Below are 22,538 nucleotides of genomic sequence, written 5' to 3' on the forward strand. Positions count from 1 at the left end.
TTGGCTCTCCCACCTCACAGGCACAGCACTGACTCCTGGCTGCAGCGCCAAGAACCTTTCATCCACAGGGCTCCTCAATTTGGGATGATTCGTTGTCTATTCATGTATTCCACAGATGCAGGGTACATCAAGTTGATTGTGGAGCTTTAATCCGCTGCTTCTGAGGCTGCTGGGAGAGATTCCCCTTTCTCTTCTTTGTTCGCACAGCTCCCGGGGCTCAGCTTTGGATCTGCCCCGCCTCTGCGTGTAGGTCGCCAGAGGGCATCTGTTCTTCCCTCAGAGAGGACGGGGTTAAAGGAGCAGCCGCTTCAGTGACTCTGGCTCACTCAGGCCGAGGGGGAGGGAGGGGCACGGAGGCGGGGCAGGCCTGCGGCGTCAGACGCCAGCGCGACGTTGACGTTGCGCCCGCGTGACGTTGACGTTGAGCCCGCGTGACGTTGCACCAGCCCGAGGCGCGCCGTGCGCTCACCAGGGGAAGCCGTCCGTGGATCCCGGGACTCCGGCAGTGACGGGCTGCACAGGCTCCCCGGAAGGGGGGCCGTGGAGAGTGGCCTGCGCTCGCACACAGGCTTCTTGGCGGCGGCAGCAGCAGCCCCAGCGTCCCACGCCCGTCTCTGAGGTCCTCACCTTCACCCGCGGTTCGCGTACGTCTCTGGAGCTCCTTTAAGCAGCGCTCTGAATCCCCTCTCCTTGCGCACCAGGAAACAAAGAGGGAAGAAAAAGACTCTTGCCTCTTCGGCAGCTCCAGACTTTTTCCCGAACTCCCTCCCGGCTAGCTGTGGCGCATTAGCTCCTTCAGGCTGTGTTCACGCCGCCAGCCCCAGTCCTCTCCCTGCGCTCCGACTGAAACCCGAAGCCCGAGCCTCAGCTCCCAGCCCCGCCCGCCCCGGCGGGTGAGCAGACAAGCCTCTCGGGCTGGTGTGTGCCTGAGGGCCCCGGTCCTCTGTGCGGGCATCTCTCCGCTTTGCCCTCCGCACCCCTGTTGCTGTGCTCTCCTCCGCGGCTCCGAAGCTTTCCCCCTCCACCACCCGCAGTCTCTGCCCGCGAAGGGGCTCCTAGTGTGTGGAAACCTTTCCTCCTTCGCGGCTCCCTCCCACTGGTGCAGGTCCCGTCCCCATCCTTTTGTCTCTGTTTATTCTTTTTTCTCTTGTCCTACCCAGGTACGTGGGGAGTTTCTTGCCTTTTGGGAGGTCTGAGCTCTTCTGTAGGAGTCGTTGGTGTAAGTCTATTTAAACGCTAGAGATTTTAGCTCCCACTTTGGACTTCCATTCACTTAATGGATTAAATATTTGGGGATTCTTGATTAATGCTGGCCTCCAGGAAAGTGATGCTTTTACAGAAAGAACACTTCAGTCGCATCCGTTTAGCCCTTTCAGGAGTGTGGCATTTTCTCTCTGCCGTCCGGCCGGGTCTGATCACGCTCCCTCATGGCTTCTCAGGGGGAATGGAAGGTACGCCTGGTTCGTGTGAAGCTCCGAGTCCTCAGTGGAGGCCTGGCTTTTGCTTGACTAGGTGTTGAGGTTGTGGACATGTTGGACTTGTTGGAGTAGCCTGTATACACCTTGGAATAATCCTCGCACCTGTGCCATAGTGTCGTAACAGCCTTCAGTTTGATAGGGAGTCACAGATTCAGTGCCTTAGGGAGTTGGACAGGCAGCGGGTCCTGCACTGGGCTCTGCCTGAGTGAGACCTCAGGACACGGCCAACGGGAGAGCACATGCCCTGTGTGGAGGGGCCAGTGCTGTTTCTTTTTCAAGAGGTTTTTTTGTTTTTGTTTTTGTCTTTTTAACTATGAAGCCTTCCAGTCTTAAGATAGCAACTAATTCATATATTTAAGAAAACATTTTGAAGACCAAACAGAATTTCTCTGAGAGTCAGAATTCATCCATGACTACCAGTTTGCAACTTCTGGGTTATAGCAGCAAAAGTTGGGATCTGGAGCAAAACAACTGCTCGAGTAGGAGTCGGAGATGACGGGGGCAGGGATGGCTTAGTGTGTCTGTCCACGTGCCTGTCTCCCTCGCTCCCTTGGCCCGTGGGAGTTCCCCGTGGCTGGCAGTCCCTTCTGCGCGGACTGCGGTGGGCTCCCAGGAAACCGTCCAAGGAGAACCTGTGTGACTCCATGCCCAAAGGGACCTGCTTCTTTCTGTCAAATTGGAGCAGGAAGAATTTGGTCTGGGTGTTGTTCTCTGAGAAAAAGAGTGGTCCCTGTTCACCCGAAATTCATTCTCAGAAAACTGTGCCCTGTGAAAGGTCTGTGGTGGGCAGGCCCACAGGAGAGGGGGGGGGCTTTCTAGGTGTGTGAAACTTGTTATTCACAAAAGAAAAAGATAACCAAAGTGGGAGAGGCCTATGGACTCAGGTTTCTGAGCCTGCGACTGTTTCTGGAGCTCTCACCTGGCTGTGGTCTGCTTGTTTCCAGAACCCACCTCATCTAAACGGGACGGGACCCTTGAAGGAAACGCTGAGCAGCTCCATGTCAAGTCCTAACTGGAATTTCAACGTCAGTAGGACTGGCCCCGTTAACGCCTCAACAGTTCTAACGCCAGTTCAGAACTGGTAGGTTAACAGGCCTCAGTTATTCGAGAACATCCCAAGAAACAGAAAATCACGATCAGTGTTCACGACAAGTTACCTGTGCGCCCAGTTCAGTCTCAGCCTGCGCTTCCCAGCAGTTCCCTGGAGAGTCCTAACAAGCCTGCCCCTCGTCTACCGTCACCACTTCTTCTGCAACACAGTCCACCTCGAGTGCCGCCATGATGCCCGCGTCTGGTAAGGTAGCAAAGCAGATCACCCTGAGGGCGTCCGGCCCTCGGCCTGTGATGAACGGCAGGTCCAGGCTGAGCTCCAGCGTCCGAAGAGTCCGACGAGGAGGCGAAGGGCCTCGGCAAGGAGAACGGTCTCGGCCCCGCCCAGAGCGCACGCGCCCCTGCTCCGGTGGCCGAAGATGCCGGGGCCTCTCCGCACGAGCTCCGAGAGCCCGTGGCTCTGAACGGTGCTACCGGTACGGACGGCGACCCGGAAGAAAACGGCCTGCCCTCGGGTGCTGCCCCCGGCCACGGCCAGCCTGCTCTGCACTCAGAAAACCCCTTTTCTAAGGCAAACGGTCTCCCTGGGAAGGTGAGCGCGCCTCGGGCGGGGCCGGGGCGGCCTTTGCTTCCGCCCTCGTGTCCAGCGGGTCACGTGGCTGGGTGTCAGGTGGCCCCCGGAGCTGAAATCTCTCCGTTTTTTTATGGTAGTTGATGCCTGCTCCTTTGCCACCTCTCCCAGAAGACAAAATCTTAGACACCTTCAAACTCGGCAGCAAAGGGACAGGCTCCACAGATGAGATGAGGTAAGATGCCGTCCCAAGGCCGTGGGATGCGGGCTGGGGAGTCACAGCAGGGCCTGTGGGTGCGGCCGCTCATGGAAGTCTCAGGGTGAACGTGTTGGACCCTGGAATGATTTGAATAACGATCTGTCGAACTCGTTCATGTTCCTTTTAAGAAAGTAAACACGTACAGGGTCAGTTCTGTCCAGCTGACGCCCCCGCTCCCGCAGCGCCCCTCCTCTCTGGGGCTCCTCCTCAGCCCCCAGCTGGGCCTCCCGCCGGCACCGTCCCACTCACCCCCCGCGTGACAGGCACCTGAGGAGGTGTGAAGGGGTGGCGCAGGGCTTCTCGACTGTCCAGTAACGAAGACTTTGTTTTGCTCCCTTTAGAATTCTGAAATTAAATTCCTAGTTAAGATAGGCTGCCTCCACACTTAAAAAAAAAAAAAAGTCAGGGCATTGAGTTCAGCGTCATGTAATGGAGTAGAAGGAAGGGTCAGAAGGCAGCGGCGTGTCGCCATGTGAACAGCCCGGGAGACGGTGCACAGCAGGCCGCGGGGTGGGCCAGCAGCTCGGCGCCACACACAGGTCACATCACGCATGTCAGCGCTGTGACATCCTCCTGGTAGACGACTTATGGCCAAGCTCTGACCAACCTGAGATCAACACCCTAGTGGTATCTGTGAAACGGCCAGTAATAGAGCCGGAGTTTTCACCCACGTGAACCTGGGGACATGGGCTGTTCTCTGGGACCGCCTGCCTCGCCCCCGCCCACTGGTGCTTCTGAGGCTCCCCCGTTGTGGGGCTAACCCAAAAATGCACCCCATGTTTCAGAAGGGCCCTGCGGGGGGCGTGCCTTCACCAAGAACCACTGTTAGGGATGCTCACTTAGAGAAACGAGCAAAGAGCACGCACCCCAAGTCGGTCCTAAAAAGGGGGCACTTGAACACTCAGTCCCTGGCAGGATGGCTGTCCTCCTTTGTCTATCCTTGTCCGGCTTAGTTGGTCTGCAAATGTCACGTGCGTGAGAATTAAGACAGGTGATAGTATAAGCAGTCAGTGCCCAGCTACGCACGTTTCCTAACCTCACGTGGGGCCTTGAACACGTCACTGCCACGCTGTAGATCACACGTGTCTTCTCTCTCCCAGATATTTTCCCGCTGCAAAGCAGGCCCGCTTTAGGGTTTTTCTTGCTTTCTGGCAGCTTTCATTAATTTCGAGATTCCATCAAAAAAAAGCAAGGCAGAGTTCTTTTACTACAGGAAGTGTTTCTGATGCCTCAGTGATTCCTCACAATTTGTAGGTAATTCAGGGAGCTCTTGGTTCTGTCTGGAGGTAGCTGCTCCAGCTCCGAGGCTCCAGGAAAATTCGGAGAAAAGGGATCCAGAGGAAAAGAGCGAGCCCCATCGTTGTTTGACTTTTTTGATGGTCCGGACTTAGTTATTAAGAAGAATTAGAAGTATATCTGAAAACAGAAGGCGCCTAGAATTGCAGAAGTATTATTGCTGAAAAATGAGGTAGGCTTGATACAAAGTTTTACATTTTTATTTAGTGAGAAAATGCAAAGTTTCCAAAAATGATAAGCCCAGTTTTAGGTTTCAACCAGATGTAGTAAAGCCGTAAAATATGTAGTAAACGAACGATTTGAAGTGTTTGTCCCTGTAAGGCAGAAAGCAAACAAGTAAGTGGCTGATTTCTTTCTTTCTTTCGGTGGGGCCGCAGTACCCCTGGGACACAGGAGAGGCCTCCGCAGGACCCCGAGGCTGAGCTGGAGGCTGGCAGCTGTGCTCCCTGTTCCCTTGAGAACCTGGAGCTGATCACGAGCCTTAGCAGCAAATTCAAGAAGCCTTTCTTACCCTCGGACCCCAGCATCAAACCTACCAAAGAAGAAGTCTCTGAAAACATTTTGGCAAAACCCGAGGAGGCTTTGCCAAGTACCAACACCTTTTGTAACACCAACAAGGATACCCTCGGGGATGATCAGCTTCCTAAACTGTGTGACCCTGGGAATTGAACAAACGATCAGGGCAAACCGTCCCAGGACGTGAAAGGGATGTTACCAGAGCGTCCCCAGGACCCGGCGGCAGCAGAAGCAGCGGGGAGGCTGAGCCCGAGTCCCTTGTCACGTACCGAGGGTGACTGTGAGCCTTAGCCCTTGGGTCACAGCAGTCGGGACAGAGGCATGGATGTGGAGGGTCCCCCTAAAAGCACAGGGGTGTCCGCAGATAGGGTGCCCTCTCCACAATTAGACAGGATCGGAGAAAACCGTCCAGATGGGGGTCCCCATGCAAGGTAATGGTGAGAGAGGTGAAGACAGTAAGGCCGGGCAAAAGGTCCAGGAGGCTTGTGCAGTGCAGGAAAAAATCAGCAGCCTCAAAAGGGTTGACCGAGGACATTACCGCAGCCGAAGAGGCCGATCGTCCAGCGGCGAGCACGCGCGGGACAGCAGGAGCAGGACGGAGGAGAAGCCTCGCCGGAAGCGACCCCACCACGAGTGGGAGTGGTCCCCGGTCCGAGCGGCCCCAGCCCGAGTCCTGCGCCACGGCCCTGCACGCCCCCTGCCCTGGATCCCTGGCCTGGTCCGGCCACCTGCGCTCCCGGAGCATGGGGGCCCCCGACCAGGAGTGGGGCCGCTACCACCACGCTGAGGCCGAGCACGCCTGGACCCGAGAGAAGTACTACCCGGGCGGGATGCGCTGGGGGCGAGGTGGGTACCAGCACAACAGGTACGCCCCGTACCCGGCCCGCGAGCCGTGGGAGTGGAGGCCCTTCCACGCCGAGCGAGAGTACGACCTTGCCGGGCCCTACGGCGGCCGGCCCCACAAGGACCACTACAGAGGCCGGAAGGGCTACGAGCCGGTGGCCAAAGAGACGGACCGGCACCGCGTCAGCAGTCCCCGGGCGGGCCTGGCCCACGCGCCCCCTCCACACCCCGCTGACAAGTACCAACGACAAGGCCGCACTGGGGGCTGAAGACAGAAGCTGTGACCTCGCCGGTCAGTTTCGCGAACACAAAAACGTCAAGTCACGAAAACAGAGGTACGGTGGTTCAGGGGATAATGACAGCCATGTAGAAAAGAAAGCCTGGAGAAGCTTACAAAAGGTTCCTTTAGAGGAGCCTAAAGTGAAGAGGCACAAAAAATCAAAGAAGAAAAAGAAATCCAAAGGCAAACACCGAGACCGGGATTCCAGGTGAGGGTGTGTGTGCTTGGTGACACGTGAAGGGCTGTGTCCTGTGTATTTGACTCTGATTTGTACTTTTTATTTGTACTTTTTATCAGGGACCATGTTTTTTTCTTCCTCCTTGATGTTCCAGGGTTCCTTTTTTAAAAAAAATTACTCTCTTTTTGTTTAGAGAACTTCCTTAAGTCATTCTTTTAGGGTAAGTCTACTGGTAACAAATTCTCCTTGTTTTGCTTCATCTGAGAATGTCTTAATTTCACCGTGATTCCTGAAGGACATTTTCAGTGGGTATAGGATTCCGGGTTGACAGTCCTTTTCTTTCAGCAGTTGAAAATGAGTCTGCTACTTCCTTTGTCTTCCATAGTTTTTGATGTGAAATCCATTGCCATTCAAGTAGTTTTTCTCTTATACGTGAGGTGTTGTTTTTTTTTTTTTCACTACTTCCAAGATTTTTTCGATGTCTTTAGTTTTCACAAGTTTAATTATGATGTGTCTTGGCATAAATATCTTTGTTCTTTTTCCTGTTTGATGTTTGCCGTGCTTCTTGAATCTATAGAATCATATCTTTTGCCAAATTTGGGAAAATTTCAGCCTTCATTTCTTATAATACTTTCAACCCAGCCTTCTCTCTCCTCTCCTTCTGAGATTCTGATAGCATGTGTTTAGATATTTTGTTAAAGTCCTGAAGGTCCCTGAGGCTCTGTTCATTTTTCTTTCCCAGTCTGTTCTTTCTGTATTGTTCAGAGTAGGTAATTTCTGTTGTTCTGTGTTCATGTTTACTGATTCTTTCCTCTGTCAGTTCCATTCTTCTACTTAGCTCATCCACTGAGCTGCTTATTTCAGTTACTGTGTTTTTCATTTCTAAAATTTCCATTTGGTTCTTTATATCTTCTATTTGTTGAGTTTTTCTATATTGTTTTATTTGTTTCTAGTATGTTCATAACTACCTGTTGAGGCATTTTTATCATGGCTGCTTTAAAACTTCTGTTAGATAATTCTAACATATCTCCTATCTTAGTGTTGGCATCTATTCATTCATTGTCTTCTTTCACTGAGTGAGAAATTCTTGGTTCTTAGTATGATGAGTGATGTTCAGTTGAAACCTGGACATTTTTGTGTTATGTTATAAGGTATTGGATCTTATCTAATATGTGTTTTAGCTGGCTTTCTCTGACACCATTCTGGCAAAGGAAGAAATATTAGGTGGAGATAGAAGTCCACGTTCCCCACGCAGTCTGTTGACACCCAGGGTGGGGTTTGGGGCTCCACGTTCTTCCCGGGTGGGGGTAGGAGTTTCTTCTCCCCACATGATGTCCACTGACACAGCAGTGGCTTTTTACCACTGGGTGATAGTGGAAGTCCTGATTCTGACGCTACCCACTGGGGAGTTCGAGGGTTGCTTCTTTCTTTCTTTTCTCTCTCTCTTCCTTTCTTTCTTTTTCTCGCTCTCTCTCGAGGTATAATTGATTTACAATATGATATGTTACAGGTGTACAGTATAGTGATTCACAATTTTTAAAGGTTATGCTCCATTTTTGATTATTATAAAATACTGGCTATATTCCCTGTGTTGTATACTATATCCTTGTAGCTTATTTTATACATAATAGTTTGTACTTCTTAATTCCCTACTCCTATCATGCCCCTCCCGCTTCTCTATCCCCACTGATAACCACCAATTTGTTCTCTGCATCTGTGAATCTGTTACTTTTTTGTCATATTCACTAGTTGGTTGTATTTTTTAGATTTCACGTGTAAGTGTTATCGTACAACATTTGTCTTTCTCTGTTTGATTTATTTAACTTAGCATAATATAGAGGGATGCTTCTTTATTACTGGCTTTGTGGGTGGAAATCCAGGCTCTTCGTTTGATCTTCACTGACATTGTGGGACGGGGTTGTGGTTTGTTATCACTCAGCATGGATGAAAGTTCCCATTCCTAATTTACCTTTTCTAACACCACCCCAGTGGGTAGGTTGGGATGTAAGTGGAAGACTAGGCTCCTCACGTGGCCATGGGTAGGTGTGGCACCACAGTTTTTCTGTGTGTTTGACTAGGCTAAAGCAGTTTTTGTAAGTTTTCTGCCTTGCGAGGCTGCCCCTTTCCTGGTCGTTTGGCTAGAGATAGCAGGCTTTCATCGTGGCTTTGTTCCCTCCATTTGTTGGTGTTTCCAGGTCGGTGGCTTCTTCAGCTCCAAGTCCTGGAATATATGAAGCACAAAGAAATCCCAGGGAACTCACTGCCATGTCATTCCTTGGGTTCTGAAATTGCTAGCTTGTCTTTCACAGCTTTCTTATGTTTGCTTCATGTACAATGTCCAGGATTTTTTGTTGTACTTAGTGGGAGGAGTAGGGAAAAGTACCGCTAATCCATCTTCCAAGAAGTGGAAGGTCTCATCTTTGGTTTTGAAAGATGTTTTCATGGGGTATGGAATTCTCTGTTGACATTTTTCTTTTAATACTTGACAGATGTTACTCCACTGTCTTCTGTCTTGCATTGTTTCTGACAAGAAGTCTGTTGTCAGTTTTACCTTTGCTCCTATATACATAATGTTTTATTTCTAACTGCTTTAAAATTTTTTCTTTTTATCACTGTTTTAAGTAGTCTTTTGTTTGGGGTTTGTTGAGGTTGTTAGATCTGTAAATGTACTGTTTCAGATTCGTATACCTTTCAGTCATTTAAAAAACCTTCTACTGGGCTTCCCTGGTGGTGCAATGGTTGGGAGTCCGCCTGCCGATGCAGGGGACGCGGGTTCGTGCCCCGGTCCGGGAGGATCCCGCGTGCCGCGGAGCGGCTGGGCCCGTGAGCCATGGCTGCTGGGCCTGCGCGTCCAGAGCCTGTGCTCCGCAACGGGAGAGGCCACAGCAGTGAGAGGCCCGCGTACAGCAAAAAAAAAAAAAAAAAAAAAAAAACAAACAAACAAAAAAAAACTTCTACTGTTATAATTAACATAAAGTTAATTTCTTTAGTGTACAGTCCTATTAATTTTGTGGGGGTCAGTTTTACGAATTTTTTTTTTTTTTTTTTTCCGTACGCGGGCCTCTCACTGTCGTGGCCTCTCCCGTTGCGGAGCACAGGCTCCGGACGCGCAGGCTCAGCGGCCATGGCTCACGGGCCCAGCCGCTCCGTGGCATATGGGATCCTCCCAGACCGGGGCACGAACCCGCATCCCCTGCATCGGCAGGCGGACTCCCAACCACTGCGCCACCAGGGAGGCCCTACGAATTTTAATACAGGTATAGGTTCATGTAAACCACCACCTCAGTCAGAATACACAACTGTTTCGTCACTCTAAGAAAACTTCCTTGTGCTCTCCCTTTTATACAATCATTATTTCTTACAATATTTGTTCTGTCTCTTCACCTTCAGACTCCAATTACATGTACATTAGGGACAACTTGAAGTAGTCCCACAGGTCACTGATACGCTTAATTTTTGTTCTTATTTTGAGAGGTTTTTTTTTTTAAGGTTTGTGTGTGTGTGTTTCATTACAGATAACTTCTGTTGCTAAGTCTTTAAATTCACTAATCTTTTCTTCTTTTGTTTCTAATCTTTTATTAATTTCACCTGGTGTGTTTTTCATGTCAGAGATTCTACTTTTCCTCTGTAAAGTAGATTTGGCTCTATTTCCATATCTCTCCTTAACGTGCTCTTTTTTCTACCTCGAGCATAGAAATTATATATATATTTTTAAAATGTCTTTTTCTAATGTCCTTATTTTTGAGTCTTATATCTGTGTCATTTTCAGGTCTGTTTCTGTTTATTTGCTCCTCGTTATTGGTCATTTCTGATCTTTCCGTGCCTCATCTTTGAGTATATAACTCAGTTGTACTCTTCAATTAGAATTTTATGTTGCTGCGTGCTGGATTTTCTTTTTACTCCTATAAATATTTTTGAGCTTTATTCTGGGACACAGTTATGTTAATGGGAAATAGTCTAGGACTTTCCCGGTGGTGCAGTGGTTAAGAATCCACCTGCCAATGCAGAGGACATGGGTTTGAGCCCTGGTCCAGGAAGATCCCACATGCCACAGAACAAGTAAGCCTGTGCACCACAACTAGTGGGCCTGCGCTCTAGAGCCCGTGAGCCACCACTACTGAGCCCACATGCTGCAACTACTGAAGCCCGCATTCCTAGAGCTTGTGCTCCACAACAAGAGAAGCCACCGCAATGAGCAGCCCATGCACTGCAAAAAAGAGCAGTCCCCACTCACCGTAACTAGAGAAAGCCCACGTGCAGTAACGAAGACTCAACGCAGCCAAATAAATAAATAATTTTTTTTTTTTAAAGGAGGGCTTCCCTGGTGGCACAGTGGTTAAGAATCTGCCTGCCAATGCAGGGGACACGGGTTCGTGCCCCGGTCTGGAAAGATCCCACATGCCGCGGAGCAGCTGGGCCCGTGAGCCATGGCCACTGAGCCTGCGCGTCCGGAGCGTGTGCTCCGCAACGGGAGACGCCACAACAGTGAGAGGCCCGCGTACCAAAAAATAAATAAATAAATAAAAATCAGACTGTCTGGACTCTCAAATCCAGAGTTACTGGATTGTTACTGTCTCCTTTGATGGATTTGGAGAATTCGCTTACTGTGGATCCTTATTTGTTTAAAGGAAATAAAGAATACAGTGGGATTGCATTAAACACACTTAGGTTCAGGTGTGCTCCAGGTTGATTCTGTCTTTTGAAACGAGGTCAGTGTGCTGGTTTTCTGCCAGAACATAGGGCGCAGTGCTCTGGGGTCTCCTGTGCCCGTGCACACGGGATGACCTGCACCTTCAGAAATGACGTTCCTTTTTCCTCTTTCCATTCCTGTGTAGGATGTGAAATATCCTGAGCATCTTGATATTCGACCGTATATGTCTCAGCCAAACGGAGAACCGATCCTTTATGATTTGTATGCAGTACTGGTACACACTGGTTTTAATTGCCATGCTGGCCATTACTTCTGCTACATAAAAGTAAGCTCTGTGGATTTTGCTAATAGCTATTTTTACAATACACTGTAAGAAAGCCCTGGCATTTTGGGGAGGAAAGGTGGGGCTTTTACAGTTAAAATGTGAAAGCCCATTTTTCTTACGTCTCTGGATTGGTGTTCCCTATTTACCTAATTGTATCTAATATCTCTTTTACTGGCTGTTTTGCAGGCTAGCAATGGCTTCTGGTACCAAATGAATGACTCCATCGTATCTGTCATCGTATCTATTTTATGATTTTAGGCAGCCTCTCTGCTAATGGGTGGCGTTGTGTTTCTGTCTTGCTAGTTGTTTGGCATAGGGTGTCCAGCACTGTAGCTTGCTGGTGCTGGTGTTGAGATGGAGATCTCTGGAAGATTTTCGCCGTTTGATATTATGTGGAGCTGGGAGGTCTGTTGTGGTCCAGTGTCCTGAAGTTGGCTCTCCCACCTCACAGGCACAGCACTGACTCCTGGCTGCAGCGCCAAGAACCTTTCATCCACAGGGCTCCTCAATTTGGGATGATTCGTTGTCTATTCATGTATTCCACAGATGCAGGGTACATCAAGTTGATTGTGGAGCTTTAATCCGCTGCTTCTGAGGCTGCTGGGAGAGATTCCCCTTTCTCTTCTTTGCTCGCACAGCTCCCGGGGCTCAGCTTTGGATCTGCCCCGCCTCTGCGTGTAGGTCGCCGGAGGGCATCTGTTCTTCCCTCAGAGAGGACGGGGTTAAAGGAGCAGCCGCTTCAGTGACTCTGGCTCACTCAGGCCGAGGGGGAGGGAGGGGCACGGAGGCGGGGCAGGCCTGCGGCGTCAGACGCCAGCGCGACGTTGACGTTGAGCCCGCGTGACGTTGCACCAGCCTGAGGCGCGCCGTGCGCTCACCAGGGGAAGCCGTCCGTGGATCCCGGGACTCCGGCAGGGATGGGCTGCACAGGCTCCCCGGAAGGGGGGCCGTGGAGAGTGGCCTGCGCTCGCACACAGGCCTCTTGGCGGCGGCAGCAGCAGCCCCAGCGTCCCACGCCCGTCTCTGAGGTCCGCGCTTTCAGCCGCGGCTCGCGCCCATCTCTGGAGCTCCTTTAAGCAGCGCTCTGAATCCCCTCTCCTCGCGCACCGGGAAACAAAGAGGGAAGAAAAAGACTCTTGCTTCTTCGGCAGCTCCAGACTTTTTCCCGGACTCCCTCCCGGCTATCTGTGGCGCATTAGCTCCTTCAGGCTGTGTTCACGCCGCCAGCCCCAGTCCTCTCCCTGCGCTCCGACTGAAACCCGAAGCCCGAGCCTCAGCTCCCAGCCCCGCCCACCCCGGCGGGTGAGCAGACAAGCCTCTCGGGCTGGTGAGTGCTGGTCGGCCCCGGTCCTCTGTGCGGGCATCTCTCCGCTTTGCCCTCCGCACCCCTGTTGCTGTGCTCTCCTCCGCGGCTCCGAAGCTTTCCCCCTCCGCCACCCGCAGTCTCCGCCCGCGAAGGGGCTCCTAGTGTGTGGAAACCTTTCCTCCTTCGCGGCTCCCTCCCACTGGTGCAGGTCCCGTCCCTATCCTTTTGTCTCTGTTTATTCTTTTTTCTCTTGTCCTACCCGGGTACGTGGGGAGTTTCTTGCCTTTTGGGAGGTCTGAGCTCTTCTGTAGGAGTCGTTGGTGTAAGTCTATTTAAACGCTAGAGATTTTAGCTCCCACCTTGGACTTCCATTCACTTAATGGATTAAATATTTGGGGATTCTTGATTAATGCTGGCCTCCAGGAAAGTGATGCTTTTACAGAAAGAACACTTCAGTCGCATCCGTTTAGCCCTTTCAGGAGTGTGGCATTTTCTCTCTGCCGTCCGGCCGGGTCTGATCACGCTCCCTCATGGCTTCTCAGGGGGAATGGAAGGTACGCCTGGTTCGTGTGAAGCTCCGAGTCCTCAGTGGAGGCCTGGCTTTTGCTTGACTAGGTGTTGAGGTTGTGGACATGTTGGACTTGTTGGAGTAGCCTGTATACACCTTGGAATAATCCTCGCACCTGTGCCATAGTGTCGTAACAGCCTTCAGTTTGATAGGGAGTCACAGATTCAGTGCCTTAGGGAGCTGGACAGGCAGCAGGTCCTGCACTGGGCTCTGCCTGAGTGAGACCTCAGGACACGGCCAACGGGAGAGCACATGCCCTGTGTGGAGGGGCCAGTGCTGCTGCTTTTTCAAGAGGTGTTTTTGTTTTTGTTTCTGTCTTTTTAACTATGAAGCCTTCCAGTGTTAAGATAGCAACTAATTCAGATATTTAAGAAAACATTTTGAAGACCAAACAATTTATCTGTGAGTCAGAATTCACCCATGACTACCAGTTTGCAGCTTCTGGGTTATAGCAGCAAAAGTTGGGATCTGGAGCAAAATAACTGCTCGAGTAGGAGTCGGAGATGACGGGGGCAGGGATGGCTTAGTGAGTGTGTCTGTCCACGTGCCTGTCTCCCTCGCTCCCTTGGCCCGTGAGACTTCCCCGTGGCTGGCACTCCCTTCTGCCCGGACTGCGGTGGGCTCCCAGGAAACCGTCCAAGGAGAACCTGTGTGACTGCATGCCCAAAGGGACCTGCTTCTTTTTGTCAAATTGGAGCACGAAGAATTTGGTCTGGGTGTTGTTCTCTGACAAAAAGAGTGGTCCATGTTCACCAGAAATTCATTCTCAGAAAACTGTGCCCTTTGAACGGTCTTTGGTGGGCAGGCCCACAGGAGAGGGGGAGGGCTTTCTAGGTGCGTGAAACTTGTTATTCACAAAAGAAAAAGATAACCAAAGTGGGAGAGGCCTATGGCCTTAGGTTTCTGAGTCTGCGGCTGTTTCTGGAGCTCTCACCTGGCTGTGGTCTGCTTGTTTCCAGAACCCACCTCATCTAAACGGGACGGGACCCTTGAAGGAAACGCCGAGCAGCTCCATGTCAAGTCCTAACGGGAATTCTAATGTCAGTAGGACTGGCCCCGTTAACGCCTCAACAGTTCTAACGCCAGTTCAGAACTGGTAGGTTAACAGGCCCTCAGTTATTCGAGAACATCCCAAGAAACAGAAAATCACGATCCGTGTTCAGGTCCAGGCTGAGCTCCGGCGTGCTGGTCCCCTACGGCGCCGAGTCGTCCGTAGAGTCCGACGAGGAGGCGAAGGGCCTCGGCAAGGAGAACGGTCTCGGCCCCGCCCAGAGCGCACGCGCCCCTGCTCCGGTGGCCGAAGATGCCGGGGCCTCTCCGCACGAGCTCCGAGAGCCCGTGGCTCTGAACGGTGCTACCAGTACGGACGCCGACCCGGAAGAAAACGGCCTGCCCTCGGGTGCTGCCCCCGGCCACGGCCAGCCTGCTCTGCACTCAGAAAACCCCTTTTCTAAGGCAAACGGTCTCCCTGGGAAGGTGAGCGCGCCTCGGGCGGGGCCGGGGCGGCCTTTGCTTCCGCCCTCGTGTCCGGCGGGTCACGTGGCTGGGTGTCAGGTGGCCCCCGGAGCTGAAATCTCTCCGTTTTTTTATGGTAGTTGATGCCTGCTCCTTTGCCACCTCTCCCAGAAGACAAAATCTTAGACACCTTCAAACTCGGCAGCAAAGGGACAGGCTCCACAGATGAGATGAGGTAAGATGCCGTCCCAAGGCCGTGGGATGCGGGCTGGAGTGTCACAGCAGGGCCTGTGGGTGCGGTCGCTCGTGGAAGTCTCAGGGTGAACGTGTTGGACCCTGGAATGATTTGAATAACGATCTGTCGAACTCGTTCATGTTCCTTTTAAGAAAGTAAACACGTACAGGATCTGTTAGTCCAGCCGACGCCCCCCCTCCCGCAGCGCCCCTCCTCTCTGGGGCTCCTCCTCAGCCCCCGGCTGGGCCTCCCACCGGCACCGTCCCACTCACCCCCCGCGTGACAGGCACCTGAGGAGGTGTGAAGGGGTGCCGCAGGGCTTCTCGACTGTCCAGCAGCGAAGACTTTGTTTTGCTCCCTTTAGAATTCTGAAATTAAATTCCTAGTTAAGATAGGCTGCCTCCACACTTAAAAAAAAAAAAAAAGTCAGGGCATTGACCTCTGTGTCATGTAATGGAGTAGAAGGAAGGGTCAGAAGGCAGCGGCGTGTCGCCATGTGAACAGCCCGGGAGACGGTGCCACCGCAGTCCGTGGGGTGGGCCAGCAGCTCGGCGCCATGCACAGGCCACATCGCGCGTGTCAGCGCCGTGACGTCCTCCTGGTAGACGACTTATGGCCAAGCTCTGACCAACCTGAGATCAACACCCTAGTGGTGTCTGTGAAACGGCCAGTAATAGAGCCGGGGTTTTCACCCACGTGAACCTGGGGACATGGGCTGTTCTCTGGGACCGCCTGCCTCGCCCCCGCCCACTGGTGCTTCTGAGGCTCCCCCGTTGTGGGGCTAACCCAAAAATGCACCCCATGTTTCAGAAGGGCCCTGCGGGGGGCGTGCCCTCACCAAGAGCCACTGTTAGGGATGCTCACTTAGAGAAACGAGCAAAGAGCACGCACCCCCAGTCGACCCTAAAAAGGGGGCACTTGAACACTCAGTCCCTGGCAGGATGGCTGTCCTCCTTTGTCTATCCTTGTCCGGCTTAGTTGGGCTTCAAATGTCACGTGCGTGAGAATGACGACAGGTGATTGTATAAGCAGTCAGTGCCCAGCTACGCACGTTTCCTAACCTCATGTGGGGCCTTGAACACGTCACTGCCACGCTGTAGATCACACGTGTCTTCTCTCTCCCAGATATTTTCCTGCTGCAAAGCGGGCCCGCTTTAATGTTTTTCTTGCTTTCTGGCAGCTTTCATTAACTTGCAAGACTCCATCAAAGCAAGGCAGAGTTCTTTTACTACAGAAAGTGTTTCTGATGCCTCAGTGATTCCTCACAATTTGTAGGTAATTCAGGGAGCTCTTGGTTCTGTCTGGAGGTAGCTGCTCCAGCTCCGAGGCTCCAGGAAAATTCGGAGAAAAGGGATCCAGAGGAAAAGAGCGAGCCCCATCGTTGTTTGACTTTTTTGATGGTCCGGACTTAGTTATTAAGAAGAATTAGAAGTATATCTGAAAACAGAAGGCGCCTAGAATTGCAGAAGTATTATTGCTGAAAAATGGGGTAGCTTGATACAAAGTTTTACATTTTTATTTAGTGAGAAAATGCAAAGTTTCCAAAAATGATAAGCCCAGTTTTAGGTTTCAACCAGATGTAGTAAAGCCGTAAAATATTTAGTAAACGAACGATTTGAAGTGTTTGTCCCTGTAAGCCAGAAAGCAAACAAGTAAGTGGCTGATTTCTTTCTTTCTTTCGGTAGGGCCGCAGTACCCCTGGGACACAGGAGAGGCCTCCGCAGGACCCCGAGGCTGAGCTGGAGGCCGCCAGCTGCGCTCCCGGTTCCCTTGTGAACCTGGAGCTGATCACGAGCCTTAACAGCAAATTCAAGAAGCCTTTGTTACCTTCGGACCCCAGCATCAAACCTACCAAAGAAGAAGTCTCTGAAAACATTTTGGCAAAACCCGAGGAGGCTCTGCCAAGTACCAACACCTTTTGTAACACCAACAAGGATACCCTCGGGGATGATCAGCTTCCTAAACCGTGTGACCCTGGGAATTGAACAAACGATCAGAGCAAACCGTCCCAGGACGTGAAAGGGACGTTACCAGAGCGTCCCCAGGACCCGGCGGCAGCAGAAGCAGCGGGGAGGCCGAGCCCGAGTCCCTTGTCACGTACCGAGGGTGACTGTGAGCCTGAGCCCTTGGGTCACAGCAGTCGGGACAGAGGCATGGATGTGGAGGGTCCCCCTAAAAGCACAGGGGTGTCCGCAGATGGGGTGCCCTCTCCACAATTAGGATCGCAGAAAACCGTCCAAATGGGGGTCCCCGAGCAAAGTAACGGTGAGAGAGGTGAAGACAGTAAGGCCGGGCAAAAGGTCCAGGAGGCTTGTGCAGTGCAGGAAAAAATCAGCAGCCTCAAAAGGGTTGACCGAGGACATTACCGCAGCCGAAGAGGCCGGTCGTCCAGCGGCGAGCACGCGCGGGACAGCAGGAGCAGGACGGAGGAGAAGCCTCGCCGGAAGCGGCCCCACCACGAGTGGGAGTGGTCCCCGGTCCGAGCGGCCCCAGCCCGAGCCCTGCGCCACGGCCCTGCACGCCCCCTGCCCTGGATCCCTGGCCTGGTCCGGCCACCTGCGCTCCCGGAGCATGGGGGCCCCCGACCAGGAGTGGGGCCGCTACCACCACGCTGAGGCCGAGCACGCCTGGACCCGAGAGAAGTACTACCCGGGCGGGATGCGCTGGGGGCGAGGTGGGTACCAGCACAACAGGTACGCCCCGTACCCGGCCCGCGAGCCGTGGGAGTGGAGGCCCTTCCACGCCGAGCGAGAGTACGACCTTGCCGGGCCCTACGGCGGCCGGCCCCACAAGGACCACTACAGAGGCCGGAAGGGCTACGAGCCGGTGGCCAAAGAGACGGACTGGCACCGCGTCAGCAGCCCCCAGGCAGGCCTGGCCCACGCGCCCCCTCCACACCCCGCTGACAAGTACCAACGACAAGGCCGCACTGGGGGCTGAAGACAGAAGCTGTGACCTCGCCGGTCAGTTTCGCGAACACAAAAACGTCAAGTCACGAAAACAGAGGTACGGTGGTGCAGGGGATAATGACAGCCATGTAGAAAAGAAAGCCTGGAGAAGCTTACAAAAAGCTCCTTTAGAGGAGCCTAAAGTGAAGAGGCACAAAAAATCAAAGAAGAAAAAGAAATCCAAAGGCAAACACCGAGACCAGGATTCCAGGTGAGGGTGTGTGTGCTTGGTGACACGTGAAGGGCTGTGTGTCCTGTGTATGTGACTCTGATTTGTACTTTTTATCTCTGTGGGTTTCGGACATCCCTGTTTTTATAGATTCCTAAAACTTAGCTCTGTGTTAAGCTGGATCTTACTTCATGGTATTTTAAAGTGCCCGAAAACCATCTTTTAAGATGATGTTGCCGTTTTCAGTTAGTGCTTTTTAACTTCTAGGAGTAAGTGTGCAGCGTTTGGTAGATAGGTAAAACTTGGCATCCTCTGACTTCACAGTGGTTGTTAATATATTTATTCACAGATGTAGTTATATTTTCACATCTGCTGATATTTCCTTCAACCTCAGAGACCGCTGCCGCGTGGCAGGAAGTGGGAGGCCGCCATCCTGTTGAATGTGCCTGTGACCCAAAGGGCTGAGACACATCATTTGTTGCATTTGCCTCTGTCTAGTTTTCTGTCTCCATTTCTCAGTTTGAAATCTCATTGGGACGTTTGTATTTTTAAAAAGCTAAATTGGTCAGTAGTTTTCTTGAAAATGACTTCTCCACGATGAGAGGGATGAGCACAAACACAGTTACTGCGCATTGTGTACTACACATGGGTGTCTCTTAAAATCGAAACCCTGGGAGAAGGTTACCAGAAGGCATAGGTAAATAGTGGTTACTTGAAGGAAAAGGAAATCAAACCTCCTTCCCTCCTATGTGCCTGGGACACCTGGCAAGAATATTTTTTCCTTCAGCCACTAGTTTCAGGGAAAATTGACGGAATCCTTCCTCTGGTGTCTTGGCCGTAGCTCCCCTCCCAAACGAAGCTGAAGGGCATCGGGGGTGAAAGGTTGAAATTGGTGAACTTATGACCCCAGACTTAAAAAAGTATTACAATGAAGACAGCGCATTTTTCATTATATAAGGCTTTACCTGTGTTCACGTAATGAGTGTCAACAGTAGTGAGTATAAATCAGAGTCAAAGACCAGTTCTCTTTGGGGTGGTTTGCTTTTCCGGTGGTTTGAGTTCTGGCTTTTTCTTCCTCAGGCATCAGCAGGACTCAGACCTTTCGGTAACGCACTCTGATGGTGACCTCCACAGACACAAGAAGAAAAAGAAGAGGCACTCAAGGAAATCAGAGGACTCGGTTAGAGATTCAGAGCCACACTTGCCCAAGGCCGCCAGCTGTGAGACTGTGGACCATTTCCAGAGAGTGGTCATCGCTTTCCCCCTCCCAGCCAGCCAGCCTCTGGACGGTGTGGGACCTTGCCGTGAGAAAACAAAACATTTCTGGATGGAAACCAGGGCTGACAAGTGTCATCTGAGTGTGGCCAGGGTAAGAGGACATACTTGGAACTGTGAATATAGAAACTCTTTTCTTTGGAAAGGGTGGTTAACACAGGGAAGGAGGCTCAAAGGGCATGGAAGGTGTTAGTCCCCTCTGAGCTCCCCGCCCTGTGTCCTCTGCCCGACGGCTGGCCCGAGGCTGTTGTGGCCGGTCTCGACAGTTTGCTGCCGCGGCCCTTACTGGAGACCTGAGTCACGCGGAACCGGGAACCTCTGGAATTGATGGCTCTGAGTGTGTGACTGTGGACCAGAACTTCGTTTTTAAGCCATTTTTGATAGAAATGTTGTGGTACATTCTTTCTCTCCAGAATCCTTAAGCCTTTGGCATTGTGAGTAGAACCTAGAACTCAGTTTGGTGACTGGCTCGCTGGACGTCACGCTTCAGGCCTGGGTTGGTGAAGCTCAGGCTCCTGACGGGGTTCCCTGGGTCACTGCAGGCCTCTGGGCTCTGGGATTCTTGTCTGCTTTGCACAGTTCTGCCTTCCCTTGTAACTTCCCAGCCTTTTCTACTCTGATTGCTCTGAAAGCAGAGCCCCCCTTGCTTCCTCATCTGTTCCGATGACCTTCGACCCTGGAAGGAGTGCTGAGCGTTTTTGAGGGGGCCGCGGGCCTAGGACAGGGCTGGACTGGCCGCCGCCTTTGCGCGGCCTGACGGTAAGGAAGGATTTGACGTTTTTCAATGGTTGGAAGAGTCAAAAGAAGAATATTTCATTTCACATGAAAATCGTGTGAAATTGAGGTGTCAGGAGAGCTGTAAGGAACCCAGCCCAGCCCGCCCGTCTGCCCGTCCACGGGGACAGGTTTGCTGGCCTTGCCCTGGACCCCTGAGGCGCACCCTCGCGACCCTGCCCGCTGTCCTAGGTGCCCAGGGGCCACGGGGTTCTCGACTGCATCCTGGACCCGGGTGAGGTATCGTTTGTTCGGGGGCAGCCCTGTCCCTTCCAGTGGCCCAGTCCCATGATGATGGTGGAGGAGGGACAGGTGGCCGCACAGCGCACTGGCGTCTGGGAGGGGCCGAGGGCAGAAGGGGGGGTGTTCCTGAGTGGCGGGGGGAATGCTGGGGCGTGCGGAGCGGGTGAGGAGTCGTAGGGACGGCAGGAGAGGGAAGCTACCAGCGGGTTTGCTCTGTGTGTGTGTGTGTTAAGAGGGGAATTATTTGCATTTCCGCATTGGTTTCCCATGAACAGTTAAGCGATTCGGGGAAGGCGCTTGGCGGGGATGAGGCCCTTCTGATGTCTGCTTGGTGCTTGGGGCAAAGTGGAGACGGGCTGTTCGTGTGCATTCTGCGCAGGTCCGCAGGGATTCTACGTTTTTGCCAGAATCTTCCCCTTCCGGCTGCAGGTCTCTTGTGAGGACCACAGCTGGAGGCCGCCAGTGCACCCGCAGAGCTGGCTCGGGGGACAGTAGGTGGCGTGCAAAGCCCAGTAGTGGGCATGTGGTGGCCCAGACGCGCGTCTCCAGAGGCTGCAGGTTGGGGGCGGGGGTGGCCCCTTTCCTGTCCTCCATCTGATGGCGCCCAATGACTGGTGTGCTCCTGGCTTGGGCACCCGTCCCGTCCTGACCTCCTGGGAAGGGCCACCTGCTCGGGCCCAGGCCAGACCTCTTGGCCTGCGTGTGTCTTTCCTGGTGCCTTGACCACTGACCTCTCTTCCAGACTCCTGTTCTCTGGCGCCATCAAGCTCTTGATTTCTTTGGCCTAAGATCTGTTCTCATCTAATGTTGAAATGCTGATGGGTTTACTGGGGTCAGAGTGGACTGTTGCCGAGGGGACGTGGCCCTCAGTTATCACCTCAACTCTTGTTTTCAGAGAAACACTTGGAGACACAGCTTGTGTATGACTGATTTCAGGCAGCAGACATTAAGCTACTGAGGACTGCTTCTGAGTGTAATCACGTAACGCACACAGCGCATAGGCACTACAATTTTTGCAAAACCATCATTAAAATGTTTCCTAACCTTTGCTTTCTAGGTGATTGAAAACGTGGCCTCAGAACAAAAAATTCACTAGTTACGGTAAGCTCTTTCGTCTCGGTATGTTCTTCCTGTTTGTTTGTAGAGCCGCTGAGGGGCCCTGAGGAGGGAGCTTTGGGCCTCGGCCTCGGCTTCGGGGGTAGCAGGTGGGGAGTCAGTCCTTAGCGGGGGGATTTGGGCCCCTTAAGTCAGAGAGTCACTCTGCTCCCACCCTCCCTCCTTGTAAGAAAGTGAGGCCAGGTCAGAAGCTTCAGAATCAAGTCATTTGGTAAACATTTAAAAGATGGAGAAGCCATGTCCTCTCGCAGCCCCACCTGAGGGGCCGAGAGAGGGGAGCCCTTCCCGTGCCCGCTGCCCGCTGACAGCGTGTATATTTAATTTAAAAACTTAAAGATTCACAAGCTCTCAACTAGGCTTTTGAGAGCAGTCTGTTTTCTGTAATGTCTGATCTAGAAACTAATTTGCTTCGTATTTTAGTTGTATTCAAGATTTGAAGATTTTATAGACAAGTTCTGTTTTTGAACTTTGTGGAACTATTCCAATCTATTTACCAGTTATGATGAGTATTTACATTATGAGTGTATAATCTGAACATTATTCGTAAGGCCTACAGTATGTTTTTATTACATAACACTTTTTTTATACAGTGTCTCTTGTCTTGACTATGATATTGGAGTCTGAGTTGTCAGCTTGGTCCCTTAAAGTTTCTAGTTACAGACAAAAATCATACTGTGATTTTATTTTTAATATGGATATGCTATCAAACTGTGATACACTTTAATTCACTGGTCCTGCTTCAGGAGTTGGAGTGGGGAAAACTGTATTTAATACAGTTTGTATCTGAATAACCTGTATGGTTTATACAGTTTGTGTTGTTCAGAGACGTCTGAAGTTTGATCTTTGTTTTTTTAAAGATTAAAAAAGCACTTGCCCCACTGTAAATATACAGCATGTAAAATTTATATAGTATATAAATGGCAGCAATTTTTTACTGCTGTTTTCCCCATTTGCTTACAGACACTTCTCATGGACTTCTTTCTCTTTGCATTCACTTTCCTA

The 22,538-nt window shown here is 51.7% G+C and overlaps 1 protein-coding gene and 2 pseudogenes across 3 annotated transcripts; all 3 read left to right on the forward strand.

Moving 5' to 3' along the window:
* The first annotated feature begins 1,444 nt into the window (after nucleotides 1–1,444).
* On the forward strand, nucleotides 1,445–22,241 carry LOC309816782 (ubiquitin carboxyl-terminal hydrolase 42-like; annotated as a pseudogene). The gene is made up of 6 exons (XR_014296218.1): nucleotides 1,445–1,451; nucleotides 2,325–3,120; nucleotides 3,240–3,334; nucleotides 5,032–6,501; nucleotides 19,209–19,497; nucleotides 21,478–22,241. The product of XR_014296218.1 is annotated as a ubiquitin carboxyl-terminal hydrolase 42-like (transcript).
* Nucleotides 13,284–17,138, forward strand: LOC309817461 (ubiquitin carboxyl-terminal hydrolase 42-like; the record flags this gene model as incomplete). Its single annotated transcript, XM_082645786.1, has 4 exons — nucleotides 13,284–13,307; nucleotides 14,408–14,797; nucleotides 14,917–15,011; nucleotides 16,705–17,138. 4 exons carry the CDS (start codon nucleotides 13,284–13,286, stop codon nucleotides 16,994–16,996), a joined length of 801 nt encoding a protein of 266 aa, XP_082501912.1. The 3' UTR covers nucleotides 16,997–17,138.
* LOC309817412 (ubiquitin carboxyl-terminal hydrolase 42-like) lies at nucleotides 17,003–18,066 on the forward strand (annotated as a pseudogene). The gene has a single exon. The product of its transcript is annotated as a ubiquitin carboxyl-terminal hydrolase 42-like (transcript).
* Nucleotides 22,242–22,538: the final 297 nt, after the last annotated feature.

The sequence above is a fragment of the Mesoplodon mirus genome, assembly GCF_964341445.2.
Source record: "Mesoplodon mirus genome assembly, chromosome: 15".
NCBI lineage: Eukaryota > Metazoa > Chordata > Mammalia > Artiodactyla > Ziphiidae > Mesoplodon > Mesoplodon mirus.